Source organism: Ochlerotatus camptorhynchus, unplaced genomic scaffold, assembly GCF_037179485.1.
Source record: "Ochlerotatus camptorhynchus isolate MF236.1 unplaced genomic scaffold, CSIRO-AGI_Acam_v1.1 ptg000957l, whole genome shotgun sequence".
Taxonomy (NCBI): Eukaryota; Metazoa; Arthropoda; class Insecta; order Diptera; family Culicidae; genus Ochlerotatus; species Ochlerotatus camptorhynchus.
In genome coordinates this window covers 77,558-99,207 of record NW_027041398.1, presented here as the reverse complement: position 1 = coordinate 99,207, position 21,650 = coordinate 77,558, and the positions used below count along the sequence as shown (strand labels likewise).

Below are 21,650 nucleotides of genomic sequence, written 5' to 3'. Positions count from 1 at the left end.
TGTGTAGCTTCTTCGTAGTCGTTGTTAATATTAATTGCGTAAATTTTCCATACGCACACGCACTGTACCAAGGTGTGCGTATCACTAATATAAACGGTTTTTTTCCCGAATCATTTCCTGGCGAAGTTTTTTGAAAACTTATCACCTTGAACCATACCTATATAAATTAGCTTTTTAGTTAGCAACAGTACACCTACATCAATACAATTAGTAATGGTTGTTCTTTCGGTAGAGATAAGGAAGGACGGCTAGACGAGGGTAATCGGCTTTCAAGGTTGTTCCTCCGACACGAGCCGCGAACTATTGGCGCCAATGGGCGCCGAGTTCGTCATTCTTGGTACTGATGGTGGTTGAATCGGATTCTCCAGCTTGGCTTTGTAAAAGCATTGCCTTACTGTATCTGCTTCTTATACTCTCATCTTCGATGACGGCACGAAGAGTTATAATTGTGCTCAATTGATTCAATTATCACTAGACTGGTAATGTTTTAACCTTTGGCGCATGGGGAATAATTGATACGGGAGCTATTGTTGCCATGTGCAAAATTAGTGAAATCGATTCATTGACTACTTATTCTAAATATCATCACGGCGGGATTCATCAATGTTTCTATTATTTGTCTTCCATTGCAGGCACTAAATGATATCTGTGAAGGACAGGGTTGGGGAATAGAGGTAATCTGCGGGCACATCGGTGCGGTAAGTGTCAACATTCCCTACGAAGCTCCGCTAGCCAAGGACAGCTCAATTGAGGTAACCAACTTGTCAATCAGCCTCCGGCCGATAGCCCGAGTTACCGATGGCACATCTATGTTCGAGTCGATGTGGTCCTCGATGTCCAGCTCGATGCAGCTGGCCCAGGAATGCCTGGAACGGGAAGGCGGCTGTGCTGAGTCTCCCACTGCCGCCCCCACCAACACAATCGAAGGACTGGAGAAGTTTGCACAAATCATCGACAACGGTAAGCACTACTGCAATACATTGTTGCATATTATTGTTTTTGAAACGTTCTGAAAACGAAACGCGCAATAATACCTTGGGGCAATCGAAGTTGTAAACAAGCGAATGTCGCAGAATAGCTTGCAGACTTTGACTGACCGTCTACGGGTGACGTACAAACACATTCCCGTTGACCTAATTTCTTGTGACTAGCCGTAATCAGCAGATGTGTAGGCGGGTAGCTAGGAACGTTTGTGTTTTCGACAAAACAATTTATTATTATTCAGATACCCATTCGTTAACCATGGGGAGAAAACAACGTTTCAAATAAGAGATAGAGCGTTTGTTTACCTGTTATGTTGCTTTCATTTTTTTTTCTGGTGGATGGCAAGTGGTTTTTGTAATGATAACAAAATACACACATGGTTTAGCAGGGCTGGCAGCAGACTACTTTTTAGTAATTTGGTCACTTTTTCCTAGCCGGTCACTTTTTTTTAAATAATTCGTTTATTTTTCCAGGCTCATTTGCTGTAGTTTTGCGGAGCCGATATTTATTGTTTGGATATCAAAATTACTTTAAACTACCCTCCCCTTGGCTAGTTTTTGCACCTTGCTGTTGGTGGGCGGGCTTAATTTCATGCTTTATAGTGGAGTGTTGGAGACGGTAGGTTTATAGTCGGCGTTGCTGGCTCATGCCGCGATAGAATGGCGACATGGGCAGGCGATGGGGATTACTAAGCTTCCCCTCTCTGATAAACCGCTGCATGAGAGAACCAAAGATCTAGTCTAGCAGTGATAGTATCACACTTGTTACTCCTTTTATTGAGAGCCGCGTCGTAGTACGCTTACGTATAGGCACTGACGTTGGGTGTGATACTGGCGGGTTTTGCCGCAAATCACTCTTATTTTATTTATTTTTTACGCAGATAGATTTATTTGGGTTTGCAAGGGAATTATACTATTGAAATATTTCAGAAAGTGCCCAACAGTGCTCCTTCTATTTGCGTGACAAGCTTTCATTGTTGTTTTCATTGAAGTATTACTCAGAAAACAATGTTAAACATCATTTTTGTACATGGTATTGTAACTAATCTTATATGTGCTTCATTTTGATTTGGGATAAGTGTTTGAACTATGGCTCGGGATTTCCACTGCGGTGTGCTTCTATTGTGACATACCCATATGTATTTTTGTGGGGCCACATAGTGGAAACGTGAGAGCGTAGTTGGAACATTTACCCTATACAATATACAATTTAAAATTAGCTTGGAAACTAACTTCAAAGTGAAGCATTTTAGTCACTTGAAGGTGTCATCTGGGACGAACAAAGATATAAGATAAGATATGTAAAAGCCAGAAGTACTTGAAACACGTTAAATTGTAGTTTAAAAGCATGGGTTATGTAGGTAGATTAGAGATTTCAGTTATTTATTAAATAAACTTCAATTATAGAATTCAGAAAGTTAATTAACATAAGAGATAGGACGCGGGGGGTCCGCTTAGGGAGGTGACTAGCCTATGAAGTTGTATAATAAATCTTCCTATTTAGTGTATTTGTTAATTACAGACAATGTCAATAGCGAAAGTCATATCTTCAACCAGGCGCTTACGAACAAGTTAAATTTTAGGAAAGATGTGTTAAATATGTTGATAGGTTTGAAATAAGAATTAGAATTGTTGTGTTTTCGTTTTCGGTAAGGTATGATGTGTCAACAAAGCCCTTTTGAGCAAATTTTCAAACATCAAATTGATTGAGTGATTTATTGAAATACATTGCGTTGCGAAAATTGACAAGTCATACATCTAACATAGTAGTAGTAGCAGTGTCGCATAATCTTATCACAATTGCTGCAAATAGTGCTTGAGGGGCCAGCAGGGCTGAATACGGATCAAAACTAACATAACTACTAACACTTAAATGATCCCGGAACTAACACTTATCCATTGCACTTTTAGTTATTTATTAGTTTTATTTTTCTACTAAGTGATCTATGCTTCTTTCTATTGTTTGGATCAAGTACAACTAATACTAATCTACCTTTATGTATGTTTTACTTCCTTTTAACCCATTATCTTTATGAATGGCGACTCATATGACGTGAGACACGTACAAGCTGGAACTCACAGAATTACTTCGAACAGGATATCAAACAAATTCAGGGCCAATCCAAATGAGACCAGAAACCAACAAAGCATCGGGGAGTTATATATTCTGGGAGAGGTATTTGATAAATAATCAAAAAGTGGTAAGTTAAATTCAGAGCCAAGGATCATGAGAGGTAATTGTCAATAATTCATTAATTAGTAGAAATCTCGATAACTTTTCCAAGGGAGCGTATCGGCTTTTGTAGGCGGTGCGTTTGGTCGTCGATTTGGCGTAACTGGTGGCTCGCCCGCGCGTGCTGGCACTATCATCAGATAGGGGAAATTTTCCTCTACCTGCTGGCGTGTTGATAAGCGTGTGCGAGATACCGGTTGCGCCGGATCGACGATCGGATGCATTGTTTGCAGGAGCTGGTGCTTCCCTTTGAAAAAGTAATCGAGAAATAACCATATTATCCTGTAATTGATATTACTATTTTTATATATCAATGAAATTAGTCATGACAGAGTAACAGATGGGGAAGGACAATAGACACAAGTTGACACAATAAACAAGACAAGTGGGGGTTAATACTCAAGACAAAATGACAAAATAAGTGACGACAGAAGACAAGACTGGGACGAAAATCAACCTTTTAAAAAAACAAGAATGCGCAATTATATTATCAAAACTATTTGGATCAGCACAAAAACAACAGTGACCACACGGGCACCATAGCCTAGGAACGTCTGTGTGTTGATTTAAAATAGAGGCTCATAGAAGCAAAATTTATCAATAAAAGGGGTCCAGTGTAGAGTTTTAGCAAGTTGCTGCCACTGGATCACTACAAAAAAAAAAAAAAAAAAAAAAAAGATATCAAAATTACTTTAAACTAACGTTAGTAAAGCGGGGGCCGATTACTCGCGGCTATCTCGAGGTTAGGGGTAACAAATTGTAACAAATGGATGGCAGGGTAGGGATTGAGAATACAAGTTTTGGAGAGCAATGTGCTCTTGATCTCAAACTAAGCGACATACTGACGAAAAAGACAAACATAGGGGTACACCGATGGGCAGCTAACAACTTGGGCGAACACAAGATGACACTAACTACTAAATCCTCAGATCTATCTGTTTTAAAAACATATAAATTACATTCAAATAGTCGAAATCTCGGCTAGCCAAGACATCTGTAGTTGTTTACACTTCTGTTTACAATGCTTATGCTATTATGCTTTCACTGGAGTAAAGTATCAAAATTACAAAACAAATCTATTATTTTCTTTCACTCGTTGTTCCTACCAAGGGTAAGTTTTTTTTTTTAATTTCCTTTGTCATTGAATGATTTTTTTTAAATTTTTTTGCTACAGTTTTCCGAGTAAAGTAGTTTTAATATAAAGCCTAACCGAGACATATGTTGTCACGAAGCTACTTGAAGATAGAGAAGCAAATTCATGCCAATTAAAAAAATGTTCGATCTCAAACTCCTTGCATACCCGATCATACTTGGCATGCAAATGTTCGACACAGTACACAATCAACGAACTTAAAAATTCATTGGATGATTGGTCCAGAGATAAATTAAGAATAATTTCTGCACTTTTTGCTAATCAAATACACAAGATTATCCTTTGCTGATGATCTCAAAATCTACATGCACGTGAAATCGTTACAAGATGCTATGGAGCTGCAAGACGACCTGGAGACAATTCAAAGGTGGTGTGAGATGAATTGCATGCTCTTAAATCCCAGTAAATGTACTGTAGTCACATTTTCGAGAAAAACGACCCAGTTATACTTCGGCTATTCATTGATGGGCACTCAAACGCAGAGGGAAAATCAGGTTAAAGATGTTGGAGTGATTCTTGACGAAAAACACACGTTCAAGCCGCATTTTTCGTCCGTAGTAATTTTTCGGATAGCAAAAGAGCTCCAAGATGTTTATTGCCTGAAATCACTATATTGCTTGCTACGAACGACATTGGAATATGCTTTTCAAGTTTGGAACCCTCATTTCCAAAATGGTGTTGAACGAATCGAGTCGGTACAGCGGCGTTTTATCAGATACGCTCTTCGAAGATTGGCTTGGAGGGATTCATTTAATCTACCGAGCTACGAGAGCCGTTGCTCCATGATCCAACTGGACACCCTCCAAACACGACGTGAGGTGGCTAAGACACTTGTTATCGCTGATATTCTAACCGACCATATGGATCTTCAACAAGCTCGCTCCCATGTGCTTAGAGGCAACTCTCTTCTGCTTAGAGGATCCCACTCAGGAGAACTAAGTATGCGGCGAATTTAAAAAAAAACACTATTTTCCCGTAGTGACAGGAAGCTAGGTCTGGCCAAAACAGCATGGAACAACTGTGTATCTTCAAAAAAGGCAACAATCGTTTTTGCAAACATTTCTTTTCATAAATATCTTGGTAGACAATTCCAGTTGTCGACGCCGGTGGTGTAGCGTGATTGCCTCTCACTCCAAAAGGCCTGGATTCAATCCCAGTCGGCGCCGCCTGGATTTTGTGAGGCATAAAATCTCTGATGACGCATTCCTTCGGAAGGGAATTAAAGCCGTTGGTCCCCGGTCTATGAGTTGATGGGTCGATAGGTAGGGTCCAGGTGTGGGAGCTGCCTTTCTGGCGTCGGTAGCATTGGTACTCAGTACGTATTTACTTTTGCATGGAAAATCATAAACTTTTAGCCGTCTGACCGGTGCCAGGTAGCTCAAATGGAAAAATTGGAGAAATCCTGGACAGGGTGCCATTTTAGAAACCTTCATCTTTCATTTGAGGCCAATAGATCAAGAATCGATTCAAAAATGGATTTTCGGGCGTGAGTTACAGTTTGAGTCTTTTTTGACCCGCTAACAATAGACTGATACAAAATTTGAAATATTCGCTCCACTGTGCTCAAACGGTTACAAATTGGATCCTGATTAGCCTCCCAAAATTTGAACTTATTTAGTAAGAAACTAACTTGGCACAAACCATTTGAAGTTTACATCGAAATTATTATGGCAGGGCTGGTAGCGAGTCGCTTTTTAGTGACTAGGTCACTTTTTTCAAGTCAGTCACTAAAAAGTCTCTTTTTTTAAGGCCAAGTCACTAAAGTCACTTTTTATTGTAATAAGTCACTATTTTCAACTTTTTTAGCGTGAATTTATTTCAAGATTGATTATTCGGCATTGGCGTTTAATCGTCTTTCTCTATATACAGGATATCTACTCATTTTTCTGGATAAAATTACCTGAGTTTTCCAAGCAAGTAAGTCCAAGATCTAAAAATATTCAATGTGTTGTAATTTTGTACAAGTTCAAGATATTGAAAAGATTTAAAGTGCCAGGATTAAAAAAAACAATAAATGATTTATTTAAGTTCATAATTAACTTTATGAAAGAAAAGCTAGATCTAGAGATATTTGGGGAATTTCAGATCTTAAGAGCAATTCCAGTAACTATAGTCCAGAGTGTTGGAGCAGTTTAAAATCAATAATCGTTAATTTAGATAAATTCAAGATAGTTCTATGATGTGCAAGGAAATATTTGAAAACTTCAAGAAGTTTCGAGAAACTCAGTGAATTTAGCTAAGTTGATTAGAGAACATCAACGAAGTTCCATCAATAAAAAAGTGAGAAATTTTAGCAACCAGCGATATCTTCAAGAAATTTACTAAATTTCTAGATATTCAGCGAAGTTCTGAGGGCTTCGAGGACGATCAGATAGCTTCAGAATAATCCCATTAACTTAAGCAAATTTGCAGCGACCTACAAAGAGTTCCGTTGAATTATAGGGTATTCCAAGAATTCTATGAATGATCATTAAACGTCAGAAGCGTCAAGAAATTATGAATATATATCAGAAAATTTGCTGGATTATTAAACAAATTTATAGAACTACAGGTAAGCATAGATAAGTTCAGAGAAAATAAGCGAGTGTTAATAATGGCTATAATGCCTAAGGAACATTTTCGAAACTTCAATGCAAGTTATTTGATTTCAGTAAAGTTGCGGGTTCTTAAACATACTGATAAGTTCTGGGCAGTCTAGAGAACTTTAAAGAAATTTGAAGTTTTATGAACTTCAGAAAAATCTTGAGAACTTCAGTGAAAATCTTAGAACTATATTAATTATTTCGTTCGAATTCCATAAAAATTGCGGGAGCACAAAAGTTCCAGAAATTAAGAAAACCTTCGAAAACTTCACAGAAGGACTTCTTCAGAAACATTACTTCATAGAAATCTATGGAGATGAGATCCGCGAACTTCAGGAAATTTTATGAACATTAGCAAAATGCGAGAGCATTTGAAAGAAGTTTAGTATTCTCCGAAAATTAGTTTCAGAAAATTAGTGGGGAATTTAAAGCAGTTCCCAGATTAAGAAGTTAAAAAGTTGTTTGAGGTCTTCGCATAAGTCCAGAAGTTCACTGAAGCTTAAATATTGTTAGGACGATTTAATTAAATTCAGCGCAGTACAACAAGCTTGATGAGAACTGTAAACACTTTAGAGAAGTTTTGAGAATTTCTGAAAAGAACAGAGAACCTCAGAGGAGTTCCGTCAACATTAGAGAAGTCACATAAATTTTAAAGAAGTCTAGAGAACTTCAGTGAATTATTAAACCTTTAAAGAAGATCAATGATCGCTAAAACAATTGAGGAAACTTTAGGAAGCCCTATTTCCGGATTTGAGGAGAAGTATTGTGAGCATCAGGCTAGTTTATCAAACTACAAAAAAACTTCAAGGCAGTTTCATTGACTTCAGGAAAAAAATGAGAACTTTCAAGTTTTTCTGAAGACCTCAAAATAGTCCATTCCATGTTCAATTCCTCAAAATCTCGATGAATCTATCGTCAGAATTAAATTTTCTTTCAGTTTTCCTCGGAATTACCTTGAAATTATCCACTATTAAAAATCCTTTGGAAAGATTCTCCGAGTATTCATTGAATTCATTTCAGATTTCCTTTCAATCTTACTCCTTCCCTTGGAGTTCTACTCACATTGAAAGTCTCCTAAAAATTCATTGACATTACTCATCAGAAATTCGATTAGATTTCTTCTCATAATTTGTTTGGAAAACTCTCCTGAATTTATTTTCCGAATTCCTTTGAAGATGTTCTGGGGTTATTCTCACATTTAATTGTTATCCTCCTTTGAGTATTTTCAAAAAATGTCCAAGAATTTGTGCTCCGGATTCATTTTTTCCCACAAACTTTATGAAATTATCCTCTGAATGCCCTTGGAATTTTCCGGTGAAGTTCACAAGAGTTGTGCTCCTCAGAAATTCCTAAGATATTTCATTAAAATTTACTTTTAACTCAACTATTTATTTTTAACTAACTAAGGCTTCTCATGAAATCTGAAATTCATAAGAAACTACCTCGATAGCAGATTGCATTCATTTGATGTTTTTTCTTAATGACTTTTTCCCAGAGCTCTCTTGGAATGAGGTCCTTAGAAATTATAATAAAATTCCTCGAGTCTTTAAAACTGTGAATGGAATTCGACTCAAGATTCTTGAAAATTTCTTGAAGTATTATAGCATTTAAGTCCAGAATTAGTGCAAATTAATTTTTTTTAGTAAATATGCATGTTCCAAAACCCAAAAAAAAATATTAATTTTATTATTTTTTTTTCGTAACTGAAGATAAATCCACTGTGAATCTTTAAAGCTCAAAGTGTGAATGAAAATAACGAGAAAAATTAAATGGTTGTATTTTAAAATTCATTATTTTCTTTAAAAAAAAAGTTTTTAAATTCTTTGAGCCTTCCAGGTATTTTGAAGAAACAAAAAATCTCCTGAGGATTCCCGGTTTTCCAGATTTTTGAAGCTAGTAGACACCGTGACCAATACGGTGGGTTTGGTTATAAACTTTCTATTGAATCTTTCGCTTTAAAGGTTCATATCGTGTTAATGAAATAATAATTGAATAAGTCTAAAACATCAAACATTTATTTGATGTGCCTTCTCTTAGGTCCCTTTTTAGTCACTATTTTTACAATTATAAGTCACTATTTGGTCATTTTTTCATTCAACATGGTCACTAAAATCACTATTTCTGACAGCAGTGATCGCTACCAGCCCTGTTATGAGAAAACCAAAATTTTGGTTCATATCATCTCAAACTTCACCAGTTTCCTCTGTTTAAGAAAATGATAGCTGCGCTTGATGAAAATTTTCTCAGCTACAACTTTGTTCAGGACCACTTTTCGATTAAATGTAAGGAACATAAGGTATTAATGATTCCAATCACAGATGTCTTATGATTATGCTCAATTAACTGTTCAGCAGGCAACATAGGTCACAATGATAGGTCACAAAAATCATGGCTACTATGTCACACATTGCAGAATACAGTGTTGCCCACAATACAGCTGCTTAATCATGCCATAAGATTATCAATCTCTTCATCAATTAAATCAGTGTTCACTCGGCTGTCGACAGAAGCAGACCACTCTCAATGTGTGTCACGCGATCGTCTGTTTACTCGGCAGCAACCATTGTGTGGTCCTCCTCATTGTTCTTCATCAGCAGTTCTTTCAGTCGATGCGTCGTCGACTTTGCAAAGCAACCGTTTCTTGATGAATGTGTGAGTGCTGACCACGTTTTGCGTCCATTGCTACAATGGAAGCGCTCTGACCCTCGTTGGCGAATCTGCCATACAAGTAAACCACTGCAAGCGGCTCCCGTTCTGGTAGAGGAGGCTTATTGGATAGAAAAAGACTAGAAGACAGTGAACAAAAAGTTTAAGTTTCCCATAGTAATTTCCATATAAACTTCAAATGGTTTGTGCCAAGTCAGTTTCTTACCAAATGAGTTTAAATTTTAATAGGCTAATCAGGACCCGATTTGGAACCGTTTGAGCACTGTGGAGTGAACATTTCAAATTTTGCACGATGTGTAACTTTTTCCTAATGCATTAGGAAGGATAATCACAAGCAGCATCTCGCACTAACAATTGATTTCATTGGAGAAAATGAAGTTCACTGAAGCAAATTCAATTTTTGAAGACAAATAAAGTTTCCGTGAAATTGGGGATTCTCAGGAACTAAAATTGTGTTCCCGGGAATCCCGAGAATCGAAATACTAATCCAGAGACTTTCTAAAGCTGTCAGTGATCCTGAGGTTTTAAAATTTTGGAGAGTGCTCAGCTTGAAATTTTCTTTGAAGTGCATAAGCTTAAATAAATAAGATTTAATACAAAAATGCATAAAGACGTGATTGGGCTGTATTAATCCCTGAATGTCTGATGTCATTGAACCAAATACGTTGAAAACGAATGGTTACTCTTAATAATGACGCAATAACCGATTAATTGTAAAATTGTTCTAATTCTTGCAAATCAAGCAGTAGACACCAGACATGTGTACTTTAATTATAAGCTAATTTAAAGTTTGTTACACTCGCTAATTGATTCCTCTTTCTTTCAGTGTTGAACCGAATAAAGGCCCGACTGGTCAATACGGAAATACGCCTGGAATACCTGCCACCAGACAGTGACTGCGGGGTCGCTCTTATAGTCAAAATCAAGAGGTAAGAAACATCGCCATCACGATACGGTTTCGAAATCCCCCTCAATAACGTGACGATTTGCGATAAGGAATCCGGGAGCACAAAATATGCCTCGAGGCCAAACGATAATCGAAAACATACGCTACAAATTGCGAACTGACCTATTTTCACAAACACTCTTTCGCCTTCCGGGTGTTTGTTTAATGCGAATTTTGTTTTCGCTTTCAATTTTGGTCCGCGTGACCAGAAGGCACACGAAATTGGCGGGATATCGCTAAAACAGATGTTCTGTATTGGCAGTGGCGCGCATTACTTTGACTTCAACAATAATAAAGACGACGGTGGGAACCTAATCCACACACACACAACACCAAACCTGATGCTGACATTAGCCGGCGATAATGTCTGGTTGCAGCTTATGCATCTGTAATGTGTGAAAGGCGCTAAGTAATTTTGCAGTATAATTACAGGCTGAAGCCGGTTTTAGGTTTTCCCTTGCTAAATGCGCTTTGAACAGTGGAACTCTTTAAGCCAATAGATGGGCTGTGCAATTTAAAATATTTATTGTATTGCCGGAAGAGTGGAAAAGATGCTTATTTCATTCCCATTATATTATCAAATCAAAGGTAAATGTAGTAGTCATTTGCACATTTTGCAAACACATCGTCAGACATTGACGGTTTCCTACTGGTAATTTGCTAATGTTCAAATCTTCGATTTGGCTCAACTGTATGCTTGCCGAATTAGCCTTTGAGCACTCGCGCTGTTGTGCTTTGCACAACACATGTGGATTTTCCGTTACCATTTTATTGCAAAATCACCTATCGATCCAACGTTGTTGTGTATTAATTTATTTGATAAGACTCAACCGAATTAGCTTTACAGAGCCGAGGATTCTTGTTCACTATACAATACATCTTAGAACTATAGTCAAAAGGTATGTGTGTGTGTGTGTGTGTGTGTGTGTATTCCCTCTAACCCCCCTGGCCAGCAGTGTTATTATGGAAGAACTCTCTCTACAATGTCGCATTTATGGTCATTGTAGACAACTTTAGTCCGGGAGTTAGACGGTGATAGCTCTATTGCAGATCCAGCAACCCATTTCAGAATGTCTGGAGAGTCACGCCCATTCCGAGGTTACTTTCACTTACAATAAGCCCCGCAAGTATGTATTACCTCTATCAATTGGATATTAGTATTAAACACACACTTCCAGCTTCAAAATGTTCTTTTGAATCCTGGCACGTATTTAGTTTATGTTTTTTTTTACTGTGAAAAGTATTTGGACTGGTCTCACCATGTTAATTTGATCCCCCAATCCATGGGTTACGTAGTTCCGAACAAAAATTTTCTTGCACTGCCATGCCTGGGAGGATGTTCGCGTCTAGTGCTTTCCCTAGGAAGCGTTCGCGGCCATCAACCCCGTCAAGTCTTTAGCGAGGCATTTTTCAAATTAAATTAGTCGCAATCTCCGACCAGCAGCCGAACACTTTTGCAAGCGGAAAACTTACTGATTCACGGCAACGTCTGCCACCGAATCACCACCAAAACTCGCGACGGACACATTATCAGCACTTTCCCTGGCTAATTCACCAATCGGACCGGATTAAAACTCGTCAACGGTGACGAATCTCTCAATAGAACTACGCGCCGAAAGTGTGGCATCCGAACTCGGAGAACCGGGCTCCCGGGAGGCAATTAAACTGACACCAAACAATTGAACTGAAGCTGCGAGGTAGATATTGGAGGTTAAATTCAAGGTCAACCGAAGCACTCAAGGCGGACCTTTTTTTTCTTGCTTCTTTCTTTTGTCACTGTATGTTTCTATTTTTCACTTGCTACATTCTTCTCTTTTTTAATCTAATTTGGCTTCAAAACTGGACGCCTCAACACAAGAAAAAAAAAACACGATATATCACTAAATGATAACTTTATGAACACTTGCAATTAAATTTCAGCACACAAATTAACAAATTCAAGGCAAAAAAAGCTTAATTCGCTGACGAAAAATACGCAGCAAAAGAAAAACACGTCAGCTTTCAAGCGCGGCCTACTACGATTTAAAACTATAGTCAAAAGATATAACACAATAAACATTTTATCTTCCGCTATCCAATAAGCCACCAGAAACGGGAGCCGCTTCCAGTGGTTTCATTGTATGGCAGATTCGCCAACGGGGGTCAGAGTGCTTCCATTGCAGCAATGGACGCAAAACGTGGTCAGCACTCACACATTAAACATGCTTTCCAAAGTCGACGACGCATCGACTGAAAGTACTGCTGATAAAGAACAATGATGAGGACCACACAATCAATGGTTGCTGCCGAGTAAACAGAAGTTGGGTCACACACATTGAGAGTGGTCTGCTTCTGTCGACAGCCGAGTGAACACTGATCGATCCAACGTGTATTCCCGAAGAAACTTGTTTTGAATAACGTAGCATAATTTTTGTTTACAGTAATACCCTAAATAGCGCGGTAAAATCGAATGCGCGTAAATGGAACGCGTAGTATGCGAAATTTGACATAATTGGTTCCACGATGGAATATCTCCTGATCCTGTCCTGACCATATAGAAGGTTTCTGTTTTCAACAAACCTATTCAGTGAGTCAAGGAATTTTGGTTGGTGTACAGATGTTCAGAATTTGCTCACTACACGGCGCTAGTGTGCAAGTGAATTTCCTGAATATGGGATCCTGTCCATATAGAAGGTTTCAGCGAGAGGCGCACACTTCGTTGAGCGGCATTGAAATTACTAGTTGGGATGAAAAGTAACCTCCTTGACCGCCAGAATGCGCTGGTACTGGTAGATTGTAGTCCGTTCATATTTAGGCAGACATGCCAAATTCCAGTGCGATACTGTCTTTAGTTTTGTTTTGATAGCTGATTGTTGAAAAAAAGAAAACTTGGATAAATATTATGGGGCTAATGCTCCATTAGATTACACCGTCAAATATTGGTTTCGAGAGCTTCGTGGTGGCCGCAACTCCACTACCGATCAAGTCCGCAGCGGCAGGCCCTCCGATGCGGTTACTGAGGACAATGTCAAAAAAATACATGAAATGATGTTGGCTGATCGGAAAGGGAAGGTGCGCGAGGTAGCAGATACCGCAAAGATTAGTACTGAGCCCACACGCCATATTTTGGGCAAGATTCTGCATATGAAAAAGTTATCCTGCCGCTGGGTACCGCGCAAGCTCACTCCTGACCAAAAACACGAACGCGAGAGCACTTCGAAAGAGTGTTTGGATTTGCTGATGCGGAATCGGGCGGCCTTTGGCGTCGATTGGTAACTGTTGATGAAACCTGGATCGAGTATTACACCCCAGAGAACAGAATGAGTGGCCGGCAATGGACTGAAGCCGGCACGAGTGCTCCGAAGCGGCCGAGGGAAGGTTATGGCGTCGGTTTTCTGGGATTGTCATGGCATACTCTTCGTGGACTACCTCGAAAAAGGAAAAACCATCAACAGCGAGTATTACTGTGCATTATTGGAGCGATTGAAGGCCGAAGTCGCTGCAAAACGGCCTCATATGAAGCGAAAAAAAAATTGTTTTTGCAAGACAATGCGCCGGTGCACAAGAGCATCGCAACTATGGCTAAAATCGATGACTTACGGCTCCAATTACTTCCGCATCCACCGTATTCGCCTGATTTGGCTCCCTCAGACTAGTATCTCTTCCTAAACCTTAAAAGATGGCACATCAATAAAAAAAATCAGCTCACGTGAGGAAATCATTTTGCAGACCTTCCGCGGAGGAGTATTTTGCAGACCTTCCGAAAAATTACTTTTCGGACTGGATTCCTGTTGCTAAATTGTCTTTAGAAACCCTTTTTAATTTTCCGTTGGAAGTATCCTCAGAAGCCGATTATATTGCGAAGCTTCTCAGATGTCCCTTGGAATTCTTTTCGAAATGTATTTTAAATGCTCTCAGAAATCTCTTGGAATTCTCCTCGGAATTCCTTTGGAAGTATTCTCAGAGTTCGATTCCCTTGGATTACTTATTAATTGTTTTGATGTTTCTGTATATATCTCTATATTTCGCATGCAATTCTCTTCGGAATTTCATTGAATTATATATAATGTATAAATTCACCTAAGGAGAGATCTGACCATTCTTACTAAATGAAATTCGCCACTGGAGATATCCGGAACATATCCGGATGTTGCCAGTGTGGTCCTGAGCAATCCAAATTACTTCAATGGAACAGGTTTCTAAATCCTCATATGATGTGTCACATAATAGGTTTTATTCGTTTCAGGTCAGATTTAATCTAATGACCGTACAATCAGGAACTTGTTCTGGTAATATCTCCGGAACCAGTTGACTGATTCCAAAACTAACCAATACCGTTCCATGGGAGGTAGGTTCAGAATTTGATCACTACGTTGCGCTAGTGTACAAGTGAATTGTCTGAATATGCTATATCTTAGAAGCATTCTGTCTTCGTCAAATTTGTTCAGTAGTTCAAGGACTTTTCTGTTCAGTAGGTCAACATTTTCTCACTACGCGTCACTAGTGTGCATGTGAATTTCTTGAGTATGCTATTACTTGGGATTCGGGTCATAGTGGAAATGGATGTAATGTCGGCCTAAATGGCCCTAATTTGTGCCTATACATAAATTCAGCAATCGACTAAATTTTCAATAGTGACCAAAAATATCCATTAGTACCGTCCCAATGACGCGTTCATCTAGATAAAATTTATAAATAGCAGATTTTTAGCGATGGGCCCAATCTTAGATCCATAGATTTTTTGTCTTTATTATAGAGATTTTTAGCCATATGGCTATCTCTTAAGATACTGTAAAAAAGGAGAAAAAATTGGGTTCTCAGAAGGAGATTCCCAATCTTGGCTGTGGTACATTTATCTTGCTAGAATGCGAAGGTGTAGAAAACTGCCAAAAGGGCCAAAAAAACTGGAAATACAAACAAGGAACACTCAGATATTGTGGTAAAGGTTCGTCTCATTTAGGAAGGTGGCTGCTGCCGGGGACTCGTCGCCCAACAGGTTCCGAATGCTGATTGGCTCCAAGCCGAAGGTCCTCCAGCTCCACGGTGGTTGGCACTCCGCAGGTTTTGCAGGTCCTCCGGAACGGTGTTCCTCCAAAGTTGTGGGATACTCTGCTGTGCCCGATGCGCAGTTTTGACATCACTCGTTGTTCTCTTAGGCTTGGTCGATCCTTCCAGGTTCCGGTGGTCGCCTTGATCTTCCGAAGGTCGTGTGTACTGTTGTTCCTCCACTCGGTGTCCCAGGCTCTCCGAACCGTCCGCTTGATCCACTTTTTGACATCTTGGAGCGGTACATGTCGGTGGACCTGGGTCTAGTGTGGCCTGAGCCAGCTAGGTGGTCGGCTATTACGTTCCCTTGGATCCCGCAGTGACCGGGTACCCACATGAATACAGTGTTGGGTGGCGCGTGATTTACCGTCCCTTGGATCCACGGATGCTTCGGTGTTTCTGTTGTTAAAGCCAATATCACGCTGTGTGAGTCAGTTACGACTAATATCGGCCGGTTGGCCGGTAATTTAACCGCGTGGAGAATGGCCGCTCCCTCAACTGAGAACACCGAGCATTGGGTTGGGAGTGATCTGCTCACAAGCAGACGATCTCCGGAGACCCCCATTCCCACTCCGCTCCTGAAGAGAGAGCCGCCGGTGTACCTAACTTTATAACCTTGGTAGTGCGCCCCGAGAGTTTCGACAACTGTCCGGCGTAAAGTCAGCGAGTTGTCTCCTGCCCTGAAGCAGTCCTTAATTCGTCTGCAAATTTTGTGCTTATGCGATTGCCAACTTTTGTCTCCGTGCCAGTGGACTCTGGCCACTCGAGGGAGATCTACGTCGGCGGCCGTGCGGAGGAGTCGGTTTGCCTCGTGGAGGAGAACGATCCTGTTGTTTCCCGACGTTTTAGCGAGAAAGGCAATGGCTTTGGTAACAGTAGCTGCGGTGAAAATGAGCCGAAAAGGTAAGATACCGGCTTCAACGCATGCAGCGTCGGCCGGGGTAGAGGGCAGGAGACCGGAGACTGTTTGAACGTAGCCGTTGTACACCGGTTCCAGAATCTGGACGGCTTTCTCGGCGGCAAGGCATGTAATCTCTACACCGTACAGTAGGCGACTGTCGATGATGGCTCGAGCTACGCGGAAGTGGATTTCGCGATTGTTGGATCGGTGGGGGCGGGAGATGGTCTTAATCAGGTTGGATCGACTGCGACAGTCCTTCTGTACTTGTTGGAAGTGCGGCTCAAAGGATAAATTTCGATCGAGGAGCACTCCCAAGACCCTCACGGTGTTTTTGGTCGGTATTGCTTGTTGTTTAATCATGATGGGTTGTCCGTTGTTGCGATGCCTGGTGGTTCATATATGGTAGCGCAAGCTCTTGCCGGCGGAAAGCTGGAAACCAACAGAGTCAGGCCATCTGACCACCGAGGAGACTGCCGCTTGCGCTCTCAGTTTCGTCCGCTGCAGGGTGGGACCCACCGTTACAATGAGGACGTCATCCGCGTAGACGAAGATATAAACGTTCTTGGGTAGTTTGTCAAAGACCCCATTCATGGCCACCAGGAAGAGGGTGACCGCGATCACCGAACCCTGTGGCACTCCGGTTTCCTCACTAAAACTTCTGGATTGCACGTTTCTGACCGAAACCCGAAAAGATCGTTCGGTCAGAAACTTCCGGACGAAGTGAAGGATGTGTCCTTTCAGGCCCCAATCAGCAAGCTTCTTCAATACAGCTGGTGTCCATGTTCGGTTGAACGCTTTGGAGATGTCCAGCGAGACGATCTGCGCGTGATGACCTTGGTCCTTTGCCTCCTTCAGGACTTCCCCAAGAGTGGCGAAGTAGGTGGAGGTGCCATACCCTTGTCTGAAGGCGTGCTGCCGATGGTCAAGCAGCCTCTTGGTCTCAAGATATTGCTTTAGCCTCCTGTTGACCATCCGTTCCAGGACTTTGGCCATGCAGCAGGTCAGTGCAATGGGACGGAACCCAGTGATGTCCTTGGTCCCGACATTGGTTGTCGATAACGGTATAACAAAGCTTTCTCTCCAGTTTTCCGGGTATTCTTCAGCGGTCCAGAGTTGGTTGTAAAGGTCGAGAAGTTTTGTTTTGCCTTCGGGTGGAGGTGCTTTACCAGCGGGTAGCCGATTTCGGCCAAAATTATAGCCATATCCCCTATATACTGTTTCTGTCTTCGCAAAGTTGTTCAGTGAATCAAGGACTTTTGGCTGGTAGACAGAAGTTCTGAATTCTCAGTATTCAAGTGAAAGGGCAAATCTATTTAGTAATTCAAAGACTTCCGGTTGGTGGACGGGAGTTCAGAAGGTTCTCACTACGCGGCGCTAATGTGCAAGTGAATTTCCTGAATATGCTATATCTTGGGATCCTGGCCATATAAAAGGTTTCCGTATTCGGCAAAGTTGTTCAGTTAGTCAAGGACTTTTGGTTGGTGGACAGAAGTTTAGAATTTTCTCACAACGTGTGGTAGTGTGTAAGTGAATTTCCTGAATATGCTTTATCTTGCGATCCAGGTCATATTTAAGGCTACAATCTTCGGCAAATTTATTTAGTAGGTCAAGGACTTTCTGTGAACAAAAGTTCAGAATTTTCTCACTACGTTCCTGAATAAGCTATGTGTTTGGAAATTTGCAATATAGAAGGTTCTTGACTTACTGGTCAAATTTGCCCAAAACAAGGATCCCATGATGTAGCATATTCAGGAAATTCAATTCCACACTTGTGTCGCATAGTAGTTAAATTCTTAACTTCTGTCCACCAATCAAAAGGCTTCGACCTACCGAACAACTTTGTCAAAGAGCTGTAACCTTCTATATGACCTGGGTCCAAGATGTAGCATATTCAGTAAATTCACTTGCATACTTGCGCCAAGTAGTGAGAAAATTCTGAACATCTGTCCAGCAATCAAAAGTCATAGGTTACCGAACAAATTTGCCGAAGACTGTAACCATCTGTATGGCGAAAGTCCAGAGAAATATCAAATTCAGGAGATTTACTTACACTCTAGCGCCGCGTAGTGATAAAATTCTGAACTTCTCTTCAGCAATAACAAGTCCTTTACCTACTGATTAAATTTGCCGGAGACTGTAGCCTTCTATATTGCAAAGATACCAAGATATAGAATATTCAGGAAATTCAAACTTCGCCTCATAGTGAGAAAATTCAGAACTGCTCTCCAACAACCTTAGTTAAGGTGATACGATTCAGAAGCCCGGGGTCTGATGCCACTTCGTATTTTCCAGTTGAAATCGTAATAGTGTCCGAGATTAACTCCCTAGAAAACTCGAAGTGGCAGTGCAAGTGTCTATGATTTGTCACAGATTTAGATTATTAGAAAATGTAAATGCGTCTGGTCAAGTTGTCTGAATTTCCGCGACCGTATGAAAATGGGTCACGAACCTTAGATTGAGAAACGCTGTAAATTTTATGGAATAAAAGAACTTTAGAAGAAGTCAATGCCTCAATTCTTATGATGGAAACTTCCAATTAATTCGTGATATCAGGGAAACGCCCGTAGCTTACCCAGCATGAGCGAATTTCTCGCGAATCAAAGAACACCCGCAGAAACAAACAAGACCACCTCGTAGGGGAGGTATTCTTTGAACATGTTGATGGAATTGATCTTATAAAAATGTACCACCCTCCTTGCTGTCGTATAAAACTCCAATTAAAGATAAATTTCCCATCTTCTTTCCAGCATCGATTACCAGAACGAAGCCGGCAACGATCCACCCGACCGCCAGTCGGATACCGGCAGCGAAGACGGTAGCCAGCCTGAGCAAAGGCCGAAACAGAAATCTTTCCTCATTTCCACACATGCCACACATCACATCAACATGGAAGGTATCACATTCTACACGGAGGAATTCCGGATACACAATCCACGGCAACAGCAGCAGCGACGACGACAGCAACAACAGCGACCGGACTCCTCCACCGATAATCGGGACAGCATAATTGCCGGCGAGCAGTTTCTTAGCACGATATCGGATTTTCCGGATCCGGCGGCGACGGCGGCAGGCGGTGGCAATGAGTTCTTTAGTTATACAAGCGCTTGTGATAGTAGTAGTAGTCATAGTTATAAACGTACTGACAGTAGAGGAAGTACCGGCGGAGCACCCTCCGAGGGAGAAGAAGACGACGGGGACGGCGATTACGGGGAATGTATCCGTTCGGGGGAGATCCTGGCAGGGAAGGTTACATCGAAGCAGGAAATTCGGATAAAGATGAAACAAGCGGACAATTTGAGTGGACCGAATGTGGAGCTGGAAATGTCTTTAGGTTGCTTTCAGCTATTCTTATCTCCCCGACAGTTGCACTCGATTGTCCTACTGAGTGATACAATGCTCGGATTGAATGAGATACCAGGTCCGGCCAAGTGTTCTCGGTCCGATTTGACACCCAAAGAGCAACGATACGAAGAAACGGAGTTCGATTTGAAGCACAATATGAACCGGATGAGCGGTGGCATCGGCCTGAACCAGGGATGGTCTTTGGCAGATCCGATGCAAGACATGATTAAGGAGCAAGCCGAATTCTTGGACAGTGATTTCCGAGACGATGGTGGCGTTTCGGAAATGATAGAATCGTCAAACAGTTCCATGACAAGCTCGTTTACATCATCCAGTATGGCTTCCAGAACAACGTCCGCCAGCAGAAGAAGAATGATCGATCCGGATGCGGATGCAGATATTTCCAAGTTTAACGTGAGGGTTGCAGCAATAGCTTTGGTGCTCTTGCACGAAGATCTACTTGTGGAGAGCAGTCAATCCAGTGCCAACGAATCGCCTCTGAGTGAAGCAAGCGTTCAGAAGCTCCAAGCTAAGTCGGAGCAATTCTTCCGCTCGGTGGGAAACCTAGGGCTTGGCCTAGGTGCTAACGATATTCTAAATGCGGGGCTCATCATGGATTCGGGTTGTGATAATAGTCATTTGCGATTGCTTCTAGCGCCAATCATCATAGAAGGAGACGAACAACGAAATCGACTTGGATCTTTGTTACGATTTTCCATATCCATCGCCCGTGCCGATCTCCGAGAGGTCCTGACAGACGTTTCAGTTCCCCTTCTAGAGTTCTATCGAGAAAAAAGTTCTAGTGCACTGCCAAAGCGTCCCGAAATATCTGTGCGTTTCAAACAGACTTGCAACGCCTTTAAGGGCTCTAGTGGGAAGCGATTCACTCCTCCCAGAACGGAAATCCGATTCTCGCTTGCGCCGTTCCTGACTGAATTCGACATCACTATTCTGGACCGTTTGAGTTCCTTAATCTACCAGTTCCCATTCGCTTCCTACTACAATCAGACCACTCCAGTGAATTCTCCTGCATCGCCAACGTACGCGAGAAACAGCCGGAAGATGGAACTCAAAACTGAACTGTATCTTGACTCACCTGCCATTGATTTTCGGTTACGATTTCCGATTCCAGATCTTAGGCCCATCCATGATCCGCAACGTGTTCCCTGGTGGCGCCGCAATATCCGGCCTGACTTTATACTGGTAAAGTTGCAACAGGCCCGCGTCACCATAGCCTTGAACCCGCATCCTCTCTATGACATCTCGGCTAACGAGATTCAGCTCTTCTATCACGAGAGTGAACTGAAAAGCGATAGTGTACATATAGGCAAAGCTGTGATGACAGATAATATAGGTAGTAAGTATAGCCCTAGCCATGGTGGCCGGAAGTCTGAGGCATCGCAACCGGCAGGTGTTGAATATCCGAGGATAAAGATTGAGATTCCTAGTGAAGCGGCGATCCAAAAGCTCCAGGAGTCGAACACGCAACCAAAATCGAGCCAACACAGTCGGACCATGAACTGCGAAGAAAGTGACAGTGATCCGACATCTGGCGAGAGCTTCGGCGTCAAAACGGGACGGAGCAAAGAGGACACGCCATTTAGTGCGAAGCGTGTATGTCGGGAAAGTGATACTCCGCACATGAAAGCCTCGGCTGATGATCCAGAAACGCTTACACTGCCTGGCGATTCGGAGGAGCTAGATACTTTCTGTTCAACGGCGATGAAGTTGAGCAAGCTGCAGATTCGGATCGACCTGCCGGTTGTTAGTTTGCAGCTGAGGTAAGTTATGTTTTAATGTTCATGAAATTTACGTTGC

At 41.4% G+C, this 21,650-nt stretch overlaps 1 protein-coding gene across 1 annotated transcript in view; it reads left to right on the top strand.

The window, feature by feature from the left end:
• Positions 1–727: 727 nt before the first annotated feature.
• LOC135715576 (autophagy-related protein 2 homolog A-like) overlaps positions 728–21,650 on the top strand; it is a 35,793-nt gene continuing 14,870 nt past the window's right edge. Inside the window, exons 1-3 of the mRNA XM_065238789.1 lie at positions 728–960; positions 10,445–10,547; positions 19,238–21,613. Coding sequence (XP_065094861.1) covers positions 810–960; positions 10,445–10,547; positions 19,238–21,613 — 2,630 coding nt within the window. The 5' untranslated portion in view covers positions 728–809. The remainder of the gene's footprint in view (positions 961–10,444; positions 10,548–19,237; positions 21,614–21,650) is intronic.